This window comes from Eucyclogobius newberryi, unplaced genomic scaffold, assembly GCF_026437365.1.
Source record: "Eucyclogobius newberryi isolate DKJ021-1_F unplaced genomic scaffold, fEucNew1.0.hap1 SCAF_21, whole genome shotgun sequence".
In the NCBI taxonomy this organism is placed as follows: Eukaryota; Metazoa; Chordata; class Actinopteri; order Gobiiformes; family Gobiidae; genus Eucyclogobius; species Eucyclogobius newberryi.
This window is the reverse complement of record NW_027315846.1, coordinates 19,475,791-19,498,736: the sequence shown is the minus strand read 5'-3', so window position 1 is coordinate 19,498,736 and position 22,946 is coordinate 19,475,791. Positions and strand designations below refer to the sequence as shown.

At 43.4% G+C, this 22,946-nt stretch overlaps 3 protein-coding genes across 4 annotated transcripts; all 3 read right to left on the bottom strand.

Annotated features, from left to right (window-relative positions):
* Nucleotides 1-4,788: 4,788 nt before the first annotated feature.
* On the bottom strand, nucleotides 4,789-7,013 carry sox11a (SRY-box transcription factor 11a). Its single transcript, XM_072457930.1, has one exon. It carries the CDS (start codon nucleotides 6,978-6,980, stop codon nucleotides 5,934-5,936), a length of 1,047 nt encoding a protein of 348 aa, XP_072314031.1. The 5' UTR covers nucleotides 6,981-7,013; the 3' UTR covers nucleotides 4,789-5,933.
* A 9,032-nt stretch (nucleotides 7,014-16,045) lies between these two features.
* On the bottom strand, nucleotides 16,046-20,853 carry LOC140370322 (doublecortin domain-containing protein 2). Its single transcript, XM_072457435.1, has 9 exons — nucleotides 20,279-20,853; nucleotides 20,151-20,199; nucleotides 19,403-19,479; nucleotides 19,190-19,321; nucleotides 18,849-19,004; nucleotides 18,730-18,757; nucleotides 18,540-18,633; nucleotides 18,221-18,321; nucleotides 16,046-16,339 (listed from the first exon to the last, which is right to left on the bottom strand). Exons 1-9 carry the CDS (start codon nucleotides 20,626-20,628, stop codon nucleotides 16,046-16,048), a joined length of 1,281 nt encoding a protein of 426 aa, XP_072313536.1. The 5' UTR covers nucleotides 20,629-20,853.
* Nucleotides 20,854-21,143: 290 nt separating this feature from the next.
* On the bottom strand, nucleotides 21,144-22,831 carry colec11 (collectin sub-family member 11). 2 transcript variants are annotated; one of them, XM_072457577.1, is made up of 7 exons: nucleotides 22,718-22,831; nucleotides 22,462-22,611; nucleotides 22,321-22,392; nucleotides 22,153-22,224; nucleotides 21,922-21,975; nucleotides 21,746-21,841; nucleotides 21,144-21,663 (listed from the first exon to the last, which is right to left on the bottom strand). In XM_072457577.1, exons 2-7 carry the CDS (start codon nucleotides 22,583-22,585, stop codon nucleotides 21,254-21,256), a joined length of 828 nt encoding a protein of 275 aa, XP_072313678.1. In that variant the 5' UTR covers nucleotides 22,586-22,611; nucleotides 22,718-22,831; the 3' UTR covers nucleotides 21,144-21,253. The 2 variants fall into 2 exon arrangements, with proteins under 2 accessions (XP_072313678.1, XP_072313679.1); XM_072457578.1 differs by having other exon boundaries at nucleotides 21,144-21,645.
* Between the last annotated feature and the right edge of the window lie 115 nt (nucleotides 22,832-22,946).

Here is a 22,946-nt window from a genome sequence, read left to right as displayed (position 1 = left end):
CACTTGCAGCCCAGAAAATGTCTAAAGAATATTGGTCTGTTAAGGGTATATGATAACGGACACATTGCATTTGAATGAATCAGCATACTGAGTCATGACCAGCTGTAAATCCAGAGCCACGTCCCATACAGAATACAGCTGTAAATGCAGGCCAGACTGTGGAGCTGCCTGTTAGTGATGCTCTGTGCATGGCTGAATCAATGAAAAGCCACTGCACACCTCTGCCCCCTGCTGGGCTGTCTGAAAAGGGGGCTTAGGGGCTGCTGGCTGGAATACCATGCAATTTTGAAGAGCACCAGAGCATACAAGCCCTTTGGAGACTTCTAAGTGGAAGCAGCCCGATTATCATGTTTTTTTATTTTTATATTCTATCTAAGAAAAACTATCTGCAGCTTTGACAAACACTATAGTTTAATTGCAGCATAGACTCAATCAGCGTTGGTGTAATTTGAAACCGTGTGTAAGCCCTGAGCATGACGCACCTCCCCCTCCTCTCCCGGCTGTACCCGGCTCTAACGCAAGTGGCTGATTTAAAGGATGCTGTGGAAAGAGTGGCCCCCAAACGCTGGGCCCAGGAGTCTTTCCTGAACCAGAGGAGAAGGTTCAGGAGGGACGCCTGATATGACTGAAAGGATTTTGCATATGACAGAAAGGATTTTCTTCTCTTTCATGTCTTAAACTGTTTTGTGATGTCTGTAATTTCATTGTGATTTGAATGTATTTTTTTCCCTGTTGTGTGGAGCACTTTGAATTGCCTTGTGTATGAAATGTGCTCTACAATAAAACTAAACAAATAAATCCATGTGTTGTTCTTGTTCCTCAGCGTTAGTCAGATGAAAATGCAGAACATATCAAACAGAAGGAAATGAAACACCAACCTTTGGGTTATTGGGCCAAAAATAAACCCACTGAGCCACTAAAGTAATTTGGACTCCAGCAGTCCCATATAAGACATGTATTCCTTTATACTTTATCATCCTCTGTGTGACCCAATCTTGAAAGCCACTTAAGCAACCTATTAAAAGCAGTGAACATCTACATTGCAGTGCTCAAGGACCCATCTCTGCATCTTGAGCTGGGCTTGGTCAGATCTACCTTCGCTGGAGGATTGGCCCAGTGCAGCTAAATGAAGAAAGTGGAGTAAACTGGAAACCCCCCATCTGACATAGAGAGAAAACGTGAAAAGGCCTTAACTGTCTCAGAATCGAACCAGGAACCTTACAGTGAAGCCACAGTGCCAAGAAAAAAATCCCAGATGTTTCTTTTTACAAAACTGTTAAACTGGGTGATCTAACACAGTACTAACCCCAAACCAGGGCTGAACCTGATTCCGAGTCTTATCAGCCGTTGTCAATGTGACTTAAGCGGTTAAATCAGAGCCTCAATGTGAAAACCATCTTCCCAAAGTCAGAGAAATGGGATGTGGGTAGCACGGATAATAAATTGCAATGCTAACTGAGGGCCACGGTGGAGAGATGGCTCTGTAAGAGGACGAAACAGCCATAAACGAAAAGATGTACAACAATAAGTAACGGCTGATAACAGCGATGACAGCTGAAGGCTCGGCCCCGGCTTAAGGCAGGCCCAGAGAGTAAGCCACGTTTGAACTGCATCCAAAACAAAATGTCAGACACACAAAAATGTCAGATTAAGTGTCCAGTCTGGGTCACCTTGGGGCCTCTGTCAAAGTGACTTAGGAGATTCTGCTGAATCATATACGGCTCCCCAGGAAGCCAGCATTTTAGCATGCACATTTAAACATGCCAGAATGAAAGAGAACTGCAGTCGGCTCCCAAAACACAGGTCAGACCCTACCCCCATTTACCCCCACCGATCCATCCATCTCCACCCCGCGCTCTCACCCCTGGCCCTGCAGGGCAACCTCGGCCCTCCATCTGTTGTCTGCAGCCGGGAGCAGCCCACTTCCCCTGCCATTCGCATTTACAATTCAATTAAAAGCAACAAGCCCCTTCTCCCTCCACCTCTTCGTCACGGCTTCTTTATCTGAATGAGCACAGCAGAAAGGCCCTTGCCCCATGGAGAGACGCTGTCAAGACACACATGTTTTGGGCCAGTCGGGACTAGAACAAACTTAAGCGATCCTGCTAATGTGCACTGCCATGTACATTCTAAACATTTGTGTTGGAGAGAGGCAGACCATCCCTGAGTGAAAAGAAAGCTGCTCTGCCGGGTTTACCAGAGAACAATAGAAAGTGGAGAATTAGGCCAGACTTTGCATTAGAATAACATATAGGCTACTGCAGTGATGTAACAGGCTAATTGTAACTGAAAAGTGAACACAGGATAGTTCAATATGATTTTATATTTTACACCCAACCTTTAAGATACATTTTACAATATTTAGTTTTATTGTTTAATCTGTTTTATGCAATAATTCTGCTACGCCTACAGTCCCCCAGTACCACTCGAATAATTTGGGCAAATTTACCCCAAACTAAGAAATAATATCATGTCATTATTAAGTTTGTTACTGGCAGTTTTCTTTATCACCACAAAGACGTGACTATTTTACTGTTTTGTTAAATTTCTGTGCCTTATTTTTTTGCTGTCCATAAGCATTTGTCACCTATGTCCACCCTGAACTCCAACCCCATCTCGAGCCAGGGCCACTGGCTTGATTTGGATTAGGTTAGTGTCCTCATTCATCCAGACTGTGTACTAGAATAATTAGGGCTGTGCTCCTGATAACTAATCAACAAATCCTGATTTATGAGCCTGTCTGCTACAGGGGAGCAGAATTGATTCAAAGACTGCAGAGAATGGCTGTTTACATGGACACATTCCCACACACATGGCCAGCAGTGTCTAATAAAATACAATTCACTATTTCTATTTCACTATTTTCCTTTATATTGCTGATTTCTAGAATAATGGAGTTCAACTCAGCAGCAGGAAAGCGGGAGCATCATGAGGGTTTGGGGTCTGAGGCTAAAACATCAAAACAACTTGATCAAATCTAGGCCTTCTAAATGCTCAAATATAACTTCATGGAGAGACACAAGCCTAATTTCCGCTTACACATGAAGGCTAAATTTTAAACATTGACATTTTGTATTGAATTAATTTTATAATTCACATTTCCACTGGTTCTTGCTCCCCAGACTGGTTCACTGAGCAGGAGATCAGGAGCCGGGTTTGTAAGTGACGTCATACATAACTCGTGTTTTCAACAAATCTAATCTAAATCATACTTGAATCCATCCATCTTCTTCCTCAGCAGTTTGAGCAAGGACTCTGCAGAGGAGGAGCAGCTCTACTCTGAGCTCCTCCCGTTGACTGCTGCTCATCCTATCTCTTAAACTGGGCTTACATTGTGCCATTTTGTAAGATTTTAAGTTGTTCCAAATGACTCTCAAATTCACACTGTACGATTGAATCTCATATGAGGAAAAGCCGAGCTCATGACGAGAGTGTATGTGTGTGTTTACCTGCTCACGCTGTACGAGGGACACGAGACAGACGGGTGCAGCGCTGTGGACACGTCTATGGTCCCACCACCTTCTCGTACTGCTTCTTTACCAAACTGTTAGCACTGTTAACTTTAGCACTGCTTTGTGTGGCCTTTGCCACAAACCTTTTCTGACTTTCGTGTGTGCGTTGATTTGTTCAGATTTGGGTTAGAAGTGCTTGTGTCCCGGGTTTCTCCTGTGTCTCTGCGCTCCAGCCTCTCAGAGAAAATGCAGAGCCTAAAAAAACTTAATTCAGAATAAAAATGTTTAATAATCAAGTTTTGTACTAAAATTATACAAAACCAGTCTTTAAAAAGTAACTTGTACTCGGACTTAATAATCGTTTCATGCATACTTTTTTTTTTTAAACTTCGACTTAAGTACAGTTACACCACTGATAGTTTTTAAAGCAGTGGTGGACTTCAGCTCTGCATTCACCATCTTCTGGACTCATGAACACTTCATGACACCAGTGAATAACTCACTTCAACAATAATTAATCTGTTTGTCCCTCCATAGTATTGTATTATTTGTATTTTTATTCAGTCAAAGTGAGTAAGTGGATAAAGCACATTCCTAGCTTGTAAATTTTGTCAAGACAATGAATGGCCTTCTCTTTTCCCATTCTTATTCAAATGATGTGCTCTGTTATTTAGATGTTTTTGCTGCCTTATTCTTGTTGCTCACCTTATTCATTCAAACACATTTACATTAACCACTCACTGCTACTCCTTTCACTTCCCTAGTGTTAATGCTAAATTGCTAGATGTCCCTGAATGTCTCTACCCCCCGCTCACGTTTAGCTTCCAAACCTTTCAGGCAGGACCCTGTGTTTATTTGAGTGGCTTAATAAGTTATTTGACTTAATTTCACTAAATATACTGTATTTAATTAAAAATGCATTAGATACAGAGTCATACGTATAAAATCAACATCTTCCAAGTCATCTTGTAAACCCCAGTTCATGCCTCATGACCCCTCATGAGTTGTCTGTGCATGTGAACTATGACTGCTAACCCTGTGCTGTGGAGGAGAAACTGTGCTGCTGCTTTCTCAATGGAGCTTGTGCCACACACTGTGCAGCTCCTGTTTCCAGTCTCCATGGAGACCGCCTGTCCCACCAATCACAGCACACGCGGCCAGTTCAATTTGTTAAAGGGGAAGTTCCCTTTTTTTATCTGCACATTCAAAATGTGATTTGACATTGATTGAGTTGACAGTGCAATCGTAAATAAATGCAATAAATAATAATATCCAAATAACTCAAAGCCACGTTGCTAAAAGAGAAAAGTCACTATATCAAACCTTGCACTCAAAATGCAACAAACAGAAACACATATGTATTATTTAATTAATTTAATTTTAAAAAACAAGGCATTTTGCAGTTTTTCATTTCATGAATTGAATATGGAATGTTCCCTTTTATTTCCCTTCTAGACAAAACCAGGACCACCTGGACCTTCCAGACCACACAGGACCCTCTGGACCAAATCTGACAGTTTGCTGTAACATTCAGTAAATATTTCATCAGTTCCAGCTGATTTGCTGCAGTATGATGGTCTGTATTGAGCTCATATTGCACATAAATAAATGAAAAAAGCATGTGCCATTCAACAGAAAATATAGTTTGAATGATACCATCAACATGTTATGAGTATGATGTACATAAAACTCCTAACATTACTATGACATACAAGTACCATCTTCAAACTAGCATGAGCTGGATCCCCAGGACACTGTTCTAACATGCTGGACTACTGTACAAACCTGCTTTGAATCAAGGCATTTGATGTGGAAAAAACCCTTTTCATGCAACAAAGAAATGGTAAAGGGACGAAGTGTCTGAACTTTCTGAAAGCACATAAGAACATTCCTATGGTGCCATATACAAAAATATGTTAAAATATAGTTTTCTTTTAAAAAATGAGGTCTGTTTTTATCCAAATGTTCATTAGGCTACTAAAATTGTATTAAAAAGGAAGTAAACAAATCATGTAAATGAGGTGACCCTGAAGTGTGTGGCTGTCCTGTTCTTGTCAGTGCTGGTGTAAAAGACACTCTTCCAGGAGCCAGTGCTTTGTCAGGGCAGACTCTGTATTCCCCAGTGCAGCTGCCCCTCTGCCTAACAGAGCATCACTCCTCAAGGAGGTACTCTCTGAGGTACTCCAATGAGCAGGTCTATGACCAATGCAGCAGATTAAAATATAAAACAGTCCGTTACAGTTGAGAATATAAAGATATTGCATTGAAGTAAACTTGTTCGGGGTAGTGGAAGTCAGCAGCCACTTAAGGGGACTCTGACAACAAATCCAAACCTAAATCAGATTCATGAGGTGCCTGAATTAGAACTGATTTAGCTCCAATTCAATAATAAACAATGGCTAATATTAATAAATACAACAGTGCCAGTGAATGGTGGCTCACTCTGACCACAGTCCACTGCTCGGTGCGTTCACACAGACTTCAGTATGTGAACACCAGGTCAGAAAAGTTCGTCTCTAGCCAGTCCCCCGCGATCATCTCACTCAGTTCCGGGGTGCAATAATCTGGGAATTCAAAATGCGAGCCCATGCTGCCCTCGCTGTAGGAGTCCAAATCCTTATCCACCAGAGACAGGGACACGTTCCCTGAGTTGGAGTTGCCCAGCTCTGAGCCTGAGCCCAAGCACAAGTCAAAGAGCAGCTCATCCCTGTCTCCTGCAGAAGAAGAAGAGGATGAGGAGGAGGATGAGGAGGTGGACGCAGACCTGGAGGGCGCGTGCTGCTGCTTGGTGATGTTCTTGATGTTATAAAACAGTCTGCTCCCGCTGCTCCTCACCTCCTCGTACATGCTCGCGCCCTCGGACTCCACGGACGAGCTCAGAGTCGGGCTCGCGGGCACTTTGGCGACTTGGTACGGCTTGGCGCGCCGCTGCTCCTCCTCGCGCGCATAATACTCGTCCTCGGAGTCGTCGTCCTCCTCGTCCGACACCAGCTCGCGCTTCACCTGAACTTTGTAGGTCGGGAACACGCAGTCGTCGTATCCGTGCGCGTGCTTGCCCGGGCCCTTGGTCGGTTTGAGTTTGGCGCACTTCTTGACGTTGACTTTGGTCAGTTTGCCGCACTTCTCCGGCGAGAGCGCGGCCACCGTCTTGGAGTTCTCCTGCTTCGGCTTCTTCTTGGGTCTGTATTTATAGTCGGGGTAGTCTGCCATGTGCTTCAGCCGCAGCCGCTCCGCCTCACGAATGAACGGGATCTTCTCCGTGTCCTTCAGCATCTTCCAGCGCTTGCCCAGCCGCTTGGAGATCTCCGCGTTGTGCATGTCCGGGGACTGCTCCATGATCTTTCTGCGCTCGATCTTGGACCAGACCATGAAGGCGTTCATGGGTCTCTTGATGTGCCCGTTGGCCGTCTTGCACCAGTTCGGGTTGATCGCCACGGGGCTGCACGCCATGAACTCGCTCTCCTCGGAGTCGGTGGCGTCTCGGGACATGCTCCCGTCCGTCTCCCCGTGGTCCATGTGCTGCACCATTCTGTCTGCCGCCGGTGCACGGGACTCGTCTCTTGTCTCTCTCTCTCTCCGTGTGTCTCCGCTTCCCTTTTCGGAGTTCCAAAGTGGCTTCTTAACTAGCGCTCGGCTTTTGTACGTGTGTGTGCGTCCTCTGCGTCACGCCGGGGCGCACCAACCACGACTCTTCCCCTCCGCCCCGAGGACTAGAGCCGAGACTCCCCTAAACCCCCGCGTGCGTGTGCCCCCCTCCTCCTGGCAGCCACCTCTGGAGAATAGGGGGCTGTGGTACATAATGTCTGAGACGAGACAGGAATATTAAACACAGTTTGTACTTAGCCTATAACGTGTTTCTCGAACCACAAAGGAGTAAACCTGAGCCTTTCTCTCTCGTAAGGGCTCTAGACCTACATTAGGGTCCTATTGTGAGCATTTCGGGTTCCTCTCAAATTAGGCCTAAACATTAAGCATGGAACACAGACAAACACATCAAAATGTCTCCCAATGTCTGGCCTATGATCTTGACTGTCCCAAATTTGAGAAATATAGGTCAGTGGTACATGGAATTTAACAGTAGTCATTTTAATTTGTACACATAAAACCCTGTGATTAACTAATAGCCCTTTTCTGTAACACATTGGCCTTAACTATAAATATTGTCGTGTGTTACATGTCTAATATACCTGTCCCTATCAAATAAATATAAATAATAATATAACATAAAACACATGTGAGCACAGAGACGGGAGCTCCTCTTTGTCAATTCCAGATGCTCATGTGAGTCATTTACATTTAACGTGGTAAATACAATTTAAAAAACATAATAGTTTACAACTTCAATTAAATTAAAGGTCACGATGATTGTACAAGCCACTGAGCGGGACGTGCAAAGCCAGATGAAGGCCATGCATAGGTTTGAAACATACAAGCAGCACAACTGTCTGTGTGGCCAGACGCCCTGCACGCGCTCCTGCCCCTCCCCCCGACAGCGGCTGCAGGAACCAGAGGGTTTGAGGCGCCTTGTTCTTTTCATCCTTTAGAGGGCACTCTTATCCTTAGCTGCATTGGATTTGGTGGGCGGGTCATGGTTTTCAACTGTTCAGCCCTGATTTAAAAGCTGGACTGAAGGTTTAGCCTGCAGCAGGAGAAATGAACACGGTTCAACTCAATATATCTTGGAACAGTTTGCAGCAACACAACACATGTCATTCTGTTGTTAAGTCTGCTTTTAATATAGAAGGGTGAAAAACTTCTTCTGCTTCTAAAAGTCCACACAGTCTTCACCATGATGAGTTACCCATGTGTAGCTTGCTTTGAGCATGAAGGGGCTGACGCATTGTCCAATAAGAACAGGTTTCTATATTAGAAAAAAACAGTGCTTTTAAGGAGAAAGCCTTGGCCTGATCTTTCTAGTCTTATTGTCTTTAAATTAATGAATAAAATATGAATTTCCCCACAAGAGTATAAGACTACAGAGGTTTGCAGACTTGAGTGACTGAAAGGCCCATTTCTGGTGAGTGTGTCCTCATGTGCCTTTATTTCTCTATTTCAGGACACTCTTTTGGCCAAACAGATAACACATGGGATCAACATGTACTCCATATGGGATCAACATGTACTCCAACAGCTGGAGCATGTTTTGAACAGCGAGTGACATGGATGTCTTTCTATGGCCAGATCAAGCCACAGAGAGCCACCCGTTGAGCCTGTTCTGATCCTACAAGTTTTCTGTCACCAAGAGCATCAGTTGGACACAAATCTGCACCATAGTAACGTGTGCTATTTTTCTATATTCTATAGCACTTACATAAGCAAAATAATCTAAATGTATTGATTATAATGACTCATCCTTCATCTATAATGGTGTGTTGTTGCTGCAGTGGCATGATGGTAGTGAGTGTGGAATACAGCAGTCACTTAAGGGTTAAGATTTTGCGCTCTGTGCAATTTCCCTTCAGGTTGTGATTTACCTACATGTGCTCTGTGTAATTTTCAGAAAACACCTATGATGTTTTTATTGGGATGTTCTGCAGGATATATTCTGGCGTTTCCCACCAGTTCAACCAACCAACTCACTAAAACAGAAAATGACAAAGCCCGAACTTCCTTTTATTTCCCCTTTTATTCACCTTTCCATGAGGCATGTGTACATAGTGTCACACAGTGCCCCTCCTCATACATACATGTGGGTGTGCAATCTGACCTCTGCCCTCCTCTTCCACTGCACAGCTCAGAATGCCCTGTACCTGTCGTAGGGCACACAGACAGCTCAGTGGGTTTAAGCTGACTCCTTTGCTCGACCTCCTGCTGCTGACAGGTGCCATGCTGCTCAGGTGCTGGCAGTGTGTGCATGTGTCAGTGCACATGTCAAATGTGCAGCACACAGGGGGCGATGAGGGCACAAGATCTGCATCTGTTTGATGTATGCGATTTGCATCCATGTGAAGTTCACTTTTTGCTTCAAGACTCCTTAAATCTTTTATTCTCTCCAGATTTATCTTAAATCTAGGGTTGCCATATGAGCTATAACAGTGCATTAACAGTACTGCTCACTGTACCTGATCCAACATGATCCAACATGGAAACAGGGCTGGTCAGACAGGGACTGGAGGTGCACCTCTTGAATAGCTTGACTGGATTTTGTTGAGCAGCTTGAGCTTTGGAGAGAAGGCAACCTATACCCTCCTCTGTTTTTAAGACTAACCTCAGCCTCTGGTCATAAATGCCCTGTAAGCCCTTTCACAGAGCATGCACCAAAGCCCCCAATAGCATTTCTTTGCCTGAATAGGAGGGTATCAGCCACAGTGACCCCAGCGACCCCCTGCACATCCAGCACACATTGTCCCTAAGCCCCCTGCACCCTCAGAGCGAGAGAATCCACTTTACCCACCACTGGTCATCCAGCTCATTGGTAGCAGGTCAAAGGTCAACTGGGTTGTCAAAGCATGTGAGTGTTTACAGCTGCGTCATAGACACAAGCAGTTCTGTGTCCCAGCTCACAGTCATCCCAGTGGCAGACCTCCGGAGTAACCAGAGTACCTCTAGTCTGGTTGTTTATCAGGAAAGCTCACTCATTAGCGCGTCTCTCTAGTGCATCTCCCACTGTCTGCTCTCTGACCTCTGATGATGTCCAGAAACCTTTGGTCAGACTTAACAGGGCATCTGAACTGTAACTGTAAACATTCTGGCATGGTGCAATGTTCCAGCTCTGTCTGAGTGCAATGTTCTGATAATTGAATGTTAACAACAGATTAAAAACAACCATTGGTCCCTCACCAGCCTCACTCCGAACGGTCAAACAAGACTGAACACAATCAGATCACAGCAGCCACTCCCAGGGCAACATTCAGGAACAATATTACAAGTCTTATCAGCAAATTCTGAGTGACAGACTTGTAACCACTGTCTATCAGTTAAATGAGGAAGTCAAATGTGTGTCTAAAGTTGTATGTACACATTACATAAGTTTTGTAATTCACCCTCATCTTTGAGTCAGGAAAGATGTTCTGTGTCAACGTTTAGCACTGTTCTCAGTCTCACTCTGTGAAGCAGTGGTGGTACACATACTCCCTCTGGTGCATACCTTCATTTTTGCTTTAGCCCTGCAAAGCAAAACCTACGAAAAAAGGAAAAAAAAAGCTCATGAGGGAAATAAAGTAGATTGATTTGTGTAAAATGTTCAATGTTCATGTGACATTCCCTGGGCGGCCTGAAACATATTTTCAGTCTCTGTAAAACGTGTGTTCTCTTGAGGTCGGCAGCCCTATGTTAACTACTACAGCAGGAGGATTATGTCGGATGGCGATGCTCAGGCCAACTTCTGGAATAAGGTGAACTTGGTGTGAACAGTTTGACTGGTTAAGTGTATTTACTTTATGTAGGCTTAAAACTAGGCTGAAAGTGGAAGCTTGTGCACATGTGATATTTTAGTAGTTTGTTGATGAGTTATTTAATTTTTTGTCTCATTCAAATAAATGTAATTCCTGTTATAAAAGGAGGGAAGGGATATCCGTTATTGATTTCCAGAGAAGGGGAACCTAATGGTTTTAAACGATGTGAATGACAATTATTGACCAGAGGAGTGATAATAGGGTTCTAGCAGATGGGCAGAAGGTTTTCTAGGACACAAATCCTGGGACGTGACCATTAGACTCAACAACTCAGTTTATTAAAAAAAACACCCTGTATGAGTGATATTTGCAGTATTTATCCTTGAATAGGCCTGAACCAATGTGCAGCTGAGCTTTGATGAATCCACTTCACAGACGTCAGTGTTACATGATGACAGATGAACTGAAGAAGCTACTTGGATGAGTGTCCTCTGTGTTATATGGTTATCCACTGTGAATGAAAACATGTTTTAGTTTAAAACGAGACGTGAGCATCACTGAAAATCCACACTTCTCGTCATCTAAAAAGTGAATTTTTTTTTTATCAGAGAGAGATGACTGTCCCAACACACTTCAGCTAATCTTGTCAATCTTCTGTAATATCAGCAGTGATGCCAGTAACACGTGGATGGTTTGTGTCTGTAGAGATTTGAAGAAAGCCTTGGTATGTTCAGATGAGGCTTTACTGTCTGCCAAAGCATGATTGATGCTCCACTTTAAGGGGGAATTTAACAGCACCTCTTCAGCGCTCTATGCCTACCCAATTATGCCACTGAGCTGGTAACCTTGAATTTATGTCACCATGGTAACAAAACCCTGGTCATGCATTATGGATACCATTGAAATTTGACACTGCGAGCTAACACAAAAAGAGTCTGAGACTTAATCAAATCAGCCCATTCTGCATGACACAAAGTGAAGAAGGAGCTCCCATTGTGCAGCGGCTGAGGCTGGAGAGGCAGGCAGGCCCCGGGAGGGTGGCCTATGCAGCAGCTGCGAGCCCCCGCCTCATAGTCGGCCCCAAACACATCAGAGGCCATGCTGACAGATGGCCCTTATTGCAAAGACTTCCAACCCAGGAAGCAGCTGGGCTGTCCGCTCACCTTGTTGTCATGGAACATTGAGCAGAGAAGGAGAATGGTGACGCAGAGCTGAAGTGGGTGGTGTGTGTGGGACTGTGGGTCACCTCAGCCATGTGAAAAAAGAGGAGAAACTTCAGTCAGATTCATCTGTGGTATGCAATCACACTTAAGATTTTGCAACTGACCGACCTGCAGTTCATACTTCCTCTTGTCACATATCTAGTCATTTTATGATTTTCGTATCACGTTTAAACATGAAACTATCATAAAAAGACACTGATACTTTCATGCAATTCTGTATCAGATAACTTCGTGATAGTTGTTTAGCATGTTTCGTTCAAAGTTGCCATACTTTGACATTGTGACTTGATAGTAAATAGTTGGCTGCTCCACAACCAGCATGAGAGCTGTGTGCCCTCAGTAACCTTCTCCTGACATATATCATGCCAGGAGTTACACGGGTCAGAGCAGCGCTGCCTCTGCTGTGTGTGCAAACGCTCTATGCAAATCAGCTTCAACGTTCATATCGGCTTCTATTTTAACAGGTGAATAAGACTCTTTTGAATGGCGTAACACTCCACCAGTATGATGGTGTAGTTTAGTAGACAGTGTGCGGTGCAGCGGTGTAGTTTAATAGACAGTGATCGGTGTAGTTTAATAGACAGTATGATTGCATAGTTTAATAGACAGTGTGCGGTGCAGCGGTGTAGTTTAATAGACAGTGTATGGTGTAGTTTAATAGACAGTGTGCGGCGCAGCGGTGTAGTTTAATAGACAGTGATCGGTGTAGTTTAATACACAGTGTGCGGCGTAGACAGTGTGGACAGCGTTCTGTGTAGTTTAATAGACAGTGTGTGGTGTAGTTTAATAGACAGTGTGTGGTGTAGTTTAATAGACAGTGTGGTGTACGTAGTTCAGTAGACTGTGTGTGATGTAGTTTTTTTGACACTGTATGAGGTAGTTTATTGGACAGTGTGTGGTATAATTTAGTGGACAGTGTGTGGTGTAGTTTATTAGACAGTGTGTAGTGTAGTTTATTGGATGTTGTTTGGTACAGTTTATTGGACAGTGTGTGAAGTAGTTTATTGGACAGTGTGTGATGTAGTTTATTGGACACTGTATGAGGTAGTTTATTGGACAGTGTGTGAAGTAGTTTATTGGACAGTGTGTGATGTAGTTTATTGGACAGTGTGTGAAGTAGTTTATTGGACAGTGTGTGAAGTAGTTTATTGGACAGTGTGTGATGTAGTTTATTGGACACTGTATGAGGTAGTTTATTGGACAGTGTGTGAAGTAGTTTATTGGACAGTGTGTGAAGTAGTTTATTGGACAGTGTGTGATGTAGTTTATTGGACACTGTATGAGGTAGTTTATTGGACAGTGTGTGGTACAATGTAGGGGACAATGTGTCGTTTTTCCATGGGAGCAAAGCGGTACAGTCTGAAAATGTTTCCCTGTCCAGAGTTACCCGTGACATTTGAGGGTCCAAGGCAGCCCACGCTCGTAGACTCTCCCAGGGGATTCCAGCGCATACGCCTCTGGGTCCTCTCCGGGCCAAAGATCTACACACTGCATTAATCGGACAAGATAGAACGCAGAATCGGACACAAACAAGATGTGAAAAAGAAAATATAATTTTTTTACCAAACGCTGATTTGACCTTGTTTCAAACCACTTCATTTCAGTGATGGTAATTTAAATATTGTGTCAACATACTTAGCAAAAAACAGCTAGCACACATTAGCAACAGTCGTTTCCTGTTTATCGATTAATGGCACACACTTCAAGATTAAAAGAACCATACGTAGCCTGCTTTCTTACTTGTTCAAAAAAGGTACTACAATCTTACGTTGCACCTTAACGCCAAGACAAGAACCTATGTTTGTGAACTGTGTTCAGTGACAACGGCAATAAACCTTTTCTGATTCTGATTCTGAGATAGAGACATACACGTTTTTCATGATTGGCAGCAGGTCCTGGGCTTTGGTAAGTTTTGGATTGGATGAATTTACTTGTTGGAAATGGCAACCCAAATGGGAGTTCTGATTGGATAATTATCTTGAGAACAAAATATCAAATCACAACATAAGCATCTGGAAATCAGTGTCTTACATATGGGTCTTTTAAAAAACAATATATTTCCAGTGTAAAACATATCTAATACCAGACAAACTGCACTGCATGGAAAGGCATAGACTTGCAGAGAAGTGGGAACAGAATAAGCTGTTTCCTGTTTACTCCTACTTTAGCCACGTCTCACAGAAAAGTTGGAGTAGGCCTAGGAATAAATGATTTACAATCAAATTGTTCAATGCAAATACGGCAGTCGAATCAATGACTGCAGCACCTGCTAAATAGCACATCATTGGCAGTATGATCTGAAAAGTGGCAAAATGATGGGGGCATGGACTGAATGCTCCTGTCCCACACTGCATGGAGCACTGGAAATAGGAGTTTCAACCAGCCTTCAAATTTGAGCCAACAATGACTGGCCAAGGAGGGCGTGGCTGTCCCAGAGGACACAGCACAGTAAGATTGTAGAAGACAAATAGATGGTCAATATTTGCACAGTAAGTGAGGGAGTGTGTGTTGAGGGGGGTAAAAGGGCTGCATAATATTCGGGTACAGGGCCTCATACAGCCACACACTGCCCTGCGAAGAACAGATGGGGCCTGATGATTTCTGAAAGGGAGGCAGTACCTGCCCTCGTCACCAAGCCGCGCAATTATCACAGAGCTCTGGGTTCATTGTCGATTAGAGTGGCAGTTAAAGGCAGGCAGCAGCTGAGGCAGATGGCCTGGATCTGAGGGGGATGGGGGATAGCCCATCTCCCGTTGTTTCTGCAGGAGCCTGACATGTCCACACACAGCATCTTGCTGCATTTGATTAATAATGGTAATTAATTTCTTCTTATTTCTGTTTTTTGTTGTTATTTCCTATATCTTAACTTATAAAGTTGTAGAGAGCCAGCTGCCACATGCACTGCTACAGAGCTCATGTCTACAGCTAAATGCAGTGGCATGAGGTTGAAGTTGTGTGTCCTCAAATCGATAACTTCAATTTGGAAATGCTCTTGGGGTGTCAAGAGTACTCCCATAGGGAGTGTGGTGAAAGTGTAAGTTCGTTACAAAAGCCAGATCATATTTAAAATATGGTTTAAACAATATGAATTGATAATATAAACCTAAACATGCATAATGCAAGTGGCGTTTAAGGATGGGTTAAATGCAGAGGTTTAATTTCCCCACAGGGATAAATAAAGTACACCTTGACTTATAGACCTGTTGTTATGACAGTGTATATGGCTTTAGATAATAAATATAAACTCATACAAATAAATATGTTATTATACTATTACAAATAGGTAATGCCAAGAGATTTCCTGATCTCAGTCTCATGTGAGCTTTTTGGGGTGCTCCAACACTCATGGGCTTCACTCTCAGCACTATTCATCACAGAGGCGGGTGCCGGGGGTGGAGCAGTAGGGGGCTTGGCACAGACAGCAGCCACACTCCACTATTCCAGCCACACAAAAAGCTCCTGTTGTGTTCAGCACAAGATTTCTCGGCTCTGGCTCTGTCCCTGTCCTCTGCTTCTCTCTACCAAGCAGAGCATCATTCCCTCTACTTTGTTCCACCAATGGTGAGCCTATAGCGTCTGGGCCGTCCTGGTAGCATAGGAGATCTAGCAGCCTATCCATCTGGCTGCCGTGGGCTAGCCAATAAAGAGAGAGGGGCAGAGGTCCTCATTCATAACAATGGATATTAGCAAAGCTAACTGAGCTGTTCAGGGGCTTGAAGAGAGTGGGACTGCAGGGCCATAGGCCTAAGGGCTGGGGGGCCTGTCGCCAGGCAGAGCTGGGTTCAAGCCATGTATGCATATAGTTATTTATGATTTAGTTAGTTAGTTAGTTAGTTAGCTAGTTAGTTAATAGTTATTTGCATTGAACAATGTGGGTTGAATACAGACTGAGAATACATTTTAAAAGGACAAAAAAAAAATTCCACCAGTTAAATAATTTTTGATTGCAAAATGAAAAACTATATATTTATTGAAAAAGTTCAGAAAAAGGTAGAACAGGACAGTTCTGACACAGTCAGTTAAATTATAGACAAATCTACTTTTGTTCCTGTGGTTTCTGCAGGTGGCAGTAAAAGTGGACAGGAGGATGTTGCCGGTGGTTCAGGATTCTCTGCAGAGGCCTCAGAGCTGAGGGTTTCTCTGTTCTGATCCCTCTGCTGTCTGAAACAGGAGCCACGTTTCCTTGAGAGCAGTACGGCATGGAGCAGTGCGGTTCAGTGGTTTTTCCACTGCTCAAAGTACTACCGTCTGCTTGAGGGGTCCAAATGGGGCCTTTAGAGGAACTAGGCCCAGAGGGTGCTGGCTCGCTTTCGGCCCCCGGAACACTTAGCTTTTGGACAAGAGAGAACAAAAGGGAAGACAAGTTCTAATGAAAACGCAAAAAAGTAGATATTAATATAAAATTGTCATTCCTCACAAACGCTGACTTGAACTTGTGATAAACTTCCACGTTTCCAGTGATGAGAACTTTTTTTGTTGAGCCGACAAACTTAGCGAGATTTGAAAACAAACTGCCCGTGTCCCACTCAAGGTAGCTACAGTTTTCAAAAAGTTTGTTTTTTGTGGCGATTTTAGACTATATTCAGGTCATTTGCTTTTTCCGGATCAAAACCCTTCAGTTTTCTTAAAAACAGCTTTTAAATCTTTAGCTTCAGCTCGCTCTGCTCTCAAGGATTTTCTTTTACCAATAACCTCTCCATATATTTTAATAAATCCATAACTGCTCAGCTTTAGGGGGTCAAGTGTTACATGAGCCACGTTACGTTACTTTAGGGCTGCGCAGCTACCGGATGTGGCTAGATGCTAAAGGCTAAAGTGGCAAACAGTAGATCCATGGTGGCGACATGCGCTAGTGGTGCATTTAGTGAACATGGCCCATTTACTGGTTCTTGTGAGCCAGGCCTTCTGTACAGAAACACATTCTACCATTAATTGTAGTGTCCCGAGATAGTCTGGGGGACCAGGGCCAGCTGAAACGTGGCTGTCACAAAACCAAAAATGACATACTCTATTTCGAATGCTAGGAAAAAGGCTTTTTGATTCAAGACAAAACTGCTTTTTCTCTAAAAACATGCAATCAACATACAAATGATTTGACTAAAACTTGACTCAAATGATTTGACTAAAACTATGGCTGCATTAACAAAGCGGTTTTACTGGTCAGCGCAGTATAATTTTGCCAAGATAACACAAATCCATTAGAGGACAATGTACAAACCTATGTGGATTTGATCCAATCAATTCTGCAGCTTTGGCTGTGGTGGCGCTGTAGACTGTCCAGAGGTGGTCCACACATATGTGTCTGTTATCATGCAGTTAAATTTACATTTGTACATTTTGGGTACATAATAAGCCTATTTCCTATAGTAAAATTAAATTGTTTCTCCTCAATGCATGCTATTTTTTTATTTTATTAATGCTGTTTTATCATTGTTCATTGTTTTATGTTGCACCAAATCACCAAAGCAAGTTCCTATGTCTATAGATTTCTGTCCATTGGCAATAAACCTTTTCTGACTCTGATTCTGATGTAACTACATGTATATGTGTGTTGATAGAAATGACTGTATTTACATGTTCAGAGGACTGTGGAGGCATGCAGAGCGGGTGGAGGTGCAATCTTCTCCCATAGTCTTGGCTTCAGTCTGAGCAGAGTTCAACATTTAGGTGAATGCTGGTTTTCTCAACTCTCAAAAGGTGTGGTGGTGTTTACATTTGTCCCATCTGGACTACCTGGTTCTATCTCTTCACATTGTGCAAATATATATTTGCACAATATATACAATATATAAATATATAGTGTACATTAACTGTATAGCCCACGGGTGTCCAAACCTTTTTCACAGAGGGCCGCATTTTTTAAGCAGAGGGCCACAAACAACCCGACAATGTCAAATTTGACGAATGACAAAGTGAATCATTCTAAATTTAGCATTTGGCATAGTTTCAATGAGTCTCCACACCTTTAATAAGACTTGGGACATTAATATTAGGTTGGTACAACATCAACATGATTTTTTAAAATACAACAGTAAAAAGTTCTACTTCTTGTGGTTTGGACCAACTCAGCAGGAAGCCGGAGGACCAACAAAAATTGGTCTGAGGGCCACATTTGGCTCCCGGGCCATAGTTTGGAAATGCTATAGACCAAAGAGAAATGCAATTTAATCTTTCAGACTGTCCTATAGTTTTGGGCCTGTGGTGTATGTACCTGGTCTATGGGGGGCCCCGTGCTGAGCCAGCCATCCTCCTGCACCTCTGCGGCCCCCACCAGCTCACTCCTCCTGTTCTGTGCCGTGAACACACTGGCCCCTACAAAAAGGCATTCATCTTATACATGACTTTGTCCTCTACCGCGTCTCTGCCTTCATAATAGTATTGTTGTGACATAAATGCGTAAGTGGCCTGCAGAAAAAGCAATCTCAGTGAATGCACAAGATAATTCGTTTTTCCGTCATGTACACAATTTAGGAAAAACTTTCTCGATATAGATTTTCATTTGCAGATTGTGAAGCTGATGTGAAGCTCACCAAGCACTGAAGAGCCACCGGTCATCTGTCTCTCTGCTGCTCCCAGCTGGCCACTGGGGGTATTTTCAAATTCCTCAGGTAAACACACATGGGCCTACTCAAACATAAGGGAGATTTTTAATTATTTATAGCCCACACAAAACAAATATGTCTTTTAAATTAAATCAACCCATTAGCAGAGAGCACTAACCAGGTTTAGAGCTTTACTTTGCCTTCCACTGGACGGCAGACAAAAACAGTAGAGAATCATCAGAATAGAATCATAAGAACAATCTAGACACCTCTAATATTTGACTAAACTCTCCATACCATCCCTGTGAGCTGTGTTTGCTGTGGAAAGGCCTGATGTGGAGGCGCTGGTCGTATGGGAGAGCTTTAAACCTTTCTGCTCCCATAGCCACATAGTACTGCTGGTTTCTGAGCTGAGCCGGGCCGGACAGAGGCCGCCCATCCATTGTACAAAGTCTGAAAATATATCTCTCCTGATTCAATTCTTTAATAAAATTGTATGAAATTGGGGACAGAAAGGACACAAGGACCTATCTCCAACCAAAAAAGGCATTTCCCACTTATAAACTAAATGCCTTTGTTGAGTTTGTCAGTATTCCAGGTCCTAAATCAGAGCTGCAGGAAATATGACATAGTCTTACCTGTGTACTGCTCCAGAGCGAAGACACACTTTCTCTGTCACCATTGCCAACACATTGTCCCAACTTTTCAGAGTGTACTTTGGTATGCGTATTTTCACTGGAGAAACCAAGACCTCCCCATTTGTGAAGACACTACGAGACAAATCAGACATGATCACGATTTATGTAAATAGATATACACATGTACCATGAGTTTGTGAGTTCTGTTCCTACTGTATTGTGCAGGTGCCATCTTTAGTCTTGCCCCAGCGAGAAGAGGCCTGGATCCGGCTGTGGACGACAGGCTGGATCTGAAAGTCACAGGAGAGGTTCACTCTTCAACAGATGTATTTGGCAAAGCTTCCTTTCATGATTTTAGGTGCTAATTTATTGCTGTCATGTATCACATTACTGTTACAGGCCTCTCTCATAATTACACCGCTCCATTTAGGGAAAAGAGGTATTCAATGTCAATGAGATCCTGTCAGTGTTTCCCACAGATTTCTGCTGACATAGTGCCACAGGCAAATTTAAATAGTTATTGACTGAATTTAACATATAAGGTGTAACATGTACTCCTACTGGCTACAGCATTACAATCACAACTGACACAGCTAATGGCGTAAAGACACATCTTTTTGGCTTTATTGCAAACTGGATTTAGTTATACTCTCTGGTAACCAAACTGGTAAACATTATGAACTTTTACATCGTGTAAAATGCTTTTTATAATGACGAATAAACAGAAATGACAGTTGTTCAATATTTGATGAAAATTCCTATCTAAAGCCACAGATTGATTATGATTATTAATATGTAATAAACTTCAACACACACTACTTTTAATCTTCAACTGTCATAACCTACAAATCAGAGACAGGGGGTAACAAATGCAGTGTTTCTCATTTATAGAGGAAACCATAGTCTCTCTAAATGGGAAAGATTCAAATCAGTTTAAACCTAATGTGAAAAAGCACTTTACCTGCTCATTCACTTTAGTTTGTGGTTTCCTGGCTGTTATTTCAGAGTAACTATGACGCAGAAGAACAAGTCAGCCATTATAATCCTGTACTTTCTTCCATGTTCAAACCTCCATAGCTCCATACTTACCTCAGATGTTTGAAGCTCTCATTGCCCGCTGCCACGTACCGCCCGCCCGCCTCCACCTGCTCCAGCCGCCGCACCCTGTGGCCCTCCACCGTGTAGAGCTTCCGTACAGCTCCAAACTGCGCCGCCTGCCCTGCCCCTGCCCGCACTGACGTCAGGTAATCCAGCAGAATATCCAGAGTGGAAAGCCGTGGGTTCACTACTATTTTCCTCCCAACAAAGTACCCGTCTCCATTCCTGTGCACAGTGATGGTTTTAGAATCGAGGAGCGGGCCTGTCTTCATTCTATGGCTGCTCTCATAAAAACTCCTCTCAGGAACTTTGTGGCAGCCGCAAGTAACAGGAGAGAGCATCTGATATGTAAACCAATTCTTCCCATGACAGCTCGGCCTAGCATCAAGGAAATCTATCCAGCAACTGTGCACGTGCAGGCATTCATCATTCTGTTGTCACTGGTCTTTTCCTCACTCCTCCTGATTGCTTTCTTCAGAGTATTATTAAATATGCCCAGCTATTGTTGTAGCGAGGTCTAAACCTTGTTCCTGTGTAGAAAATACTGACATGAAAGTCAAGTTACTTTAATCTTAAAGTTTAATGTGTAATATATATCTTAATAAATAAACAAAAAACCTTACATTCTTTGACAATGTGTTGATTGACAGAACATTTGTGATTTCCAAATGTATTCAGCAATACAATGTCGGGTCATTGAAATTAACATTTTATCTCAGCATTAATTATTCATTGCTCTGGGGAGTTCACTGCTTTATAAGAACTGTGCCGTACATAGTCAAAAGATCTTGTAGATAGACGTCTGTTTGGAGCTGCATCTTATGACTGAAGCAGCAGGAGCTGTTATATATGGTACATACTCACTGTGGGCCTGGTCCACACGCCCTGCTCTAACATGAGTTTCTCTAAAAGTAAAGTTTCTCCAATAATAAAAACACCCTCTCATGATTCCATAGTGCTGATGTATCAGATGCTGTCCTTGGTGAACTCGCAGACAAAGTACATAGTGGGAGTGCAGGACACGTCGGTCCACTCCCCAGAGGGCAGCAGGTCAGTACAGTCCTCGTCGTCATAGGCGTTGTTGGGCTCTCCTCGTCTCCAGGCGCTGAAGGTGCTCATGGGAGACGAGTCCACATAGGTGAACACGCCCTCTCGGTCCACATCGTTCAGACCAATGTAGACCCTACTGACCCCCGCCTCTCGGAGATATGCAGCAATGGCTGAGTTGGACACATTGTCTTTGGGCATGGCCAGGTGCCCTCCCCTGGCCTGGCAGTACAGCTGAGCGTCCCAGTAGCGTTTCTCCTCCTTCACCAGCAGATACACTTTACTCTCGGTCTCTTTAATGCCAGCGACAGCTGCAGGGGAGGGCAGGGCTGAAAAATGACCACTTGGATTTCTATAATTTTTGCTTTGAGCATTGAGTAAGCAGAGTACAGTGTAAGAAGCAACACCTACCATTTTTAATGAATGTCAGTTCAGAGGATAACTTGGCAACAAGAAGGTCCATCTCTCCAATCATCTTTCTTATTGGAGCGCACTCACAGGGCAGCCCTGAGGGCACAAACATGTGCACTTATGTACATTTAACAGTCTCCAGTTTAAATTTGCACAATAAATATGCTGAAACTGACCTGGTTCTCCATTTGGACCATTTGGACCAGGGTCTCCCATTTCTCCTTTATTGCCTATTTCAGAGAGGTAATAAATGTAACATTTCTCACTTATTACAGTCAAATACATTTGCCCCCAAAAGATGAAAGTGAACTTTCAGGGAAACTTGGAAGCATTCCTCTGGAACCTACTACTATAACTTTTCAGGGGAGAAAAATGTGTGTGGAGCACTTATCTGCTCGGCCAATGACCTTTCATTCCACTGGGCCCCACTTTTCCATGGCTTCCCAAAACTCCTTTGTGCCCTTTAATCCCAGGTGGACCTAAAACACAAAAGTCCATATTATTAGTTCATAGTTTTATTACCCTCATCTGTAAGTCCTTGAGTGTGTGTACAGACAGTGTCCGTGTGACTGTACCCATGTCTCCTGGAGGGCCCAGTCTTCCTGGTCGTCCTGGGGCCCCTTTCTGACCCTTGTCCCCTGGCTCTCCTGTGCAGCAAAGAAACCATAGGTTGGAATAGAAAAGCAAAATGTCCTACAGTGCATATAAAGTCTTACCTTTGAGCCCTGGGACCAGAATCTGAACAGTGCAGGACTCCTCCGGCTGCTGAGCGTAGGACGTGCGCACCAAAGTCAGTGTGGCCAGGACCATAACGGGCAGCAGGAGCATGTGTGGAGACATGCTGCACTCTGGGTCCCCTGGAGCCTGTGCTACAAGAAAAATATATTGTAAGTGAAAAGCATGCACTTGATTACAGAAAATCAGTGCAGAAGGAGATGAATAAAGTAAAGAGTATGCTGTATGTAAAATCAGTTGTGTGTCCAGTTGGAGCTGCTGACCGTGTGGAGCGTGGTGAGAGTGTGAGGAGGCTTGGAGGCTGTGGCAGGACAGTGATAGCGCTGGAGTAAACAGTCAGATAAGCCTGCTCCCAAAAGATAATTGGCTGGGAAAGTATTCAGGGGCGTCCCAAGACTGCAAGGGTCACAAATATTCACTTGTTCATTTTGCTATTACATCTTTTATTTAATATTTTTTATCTTCA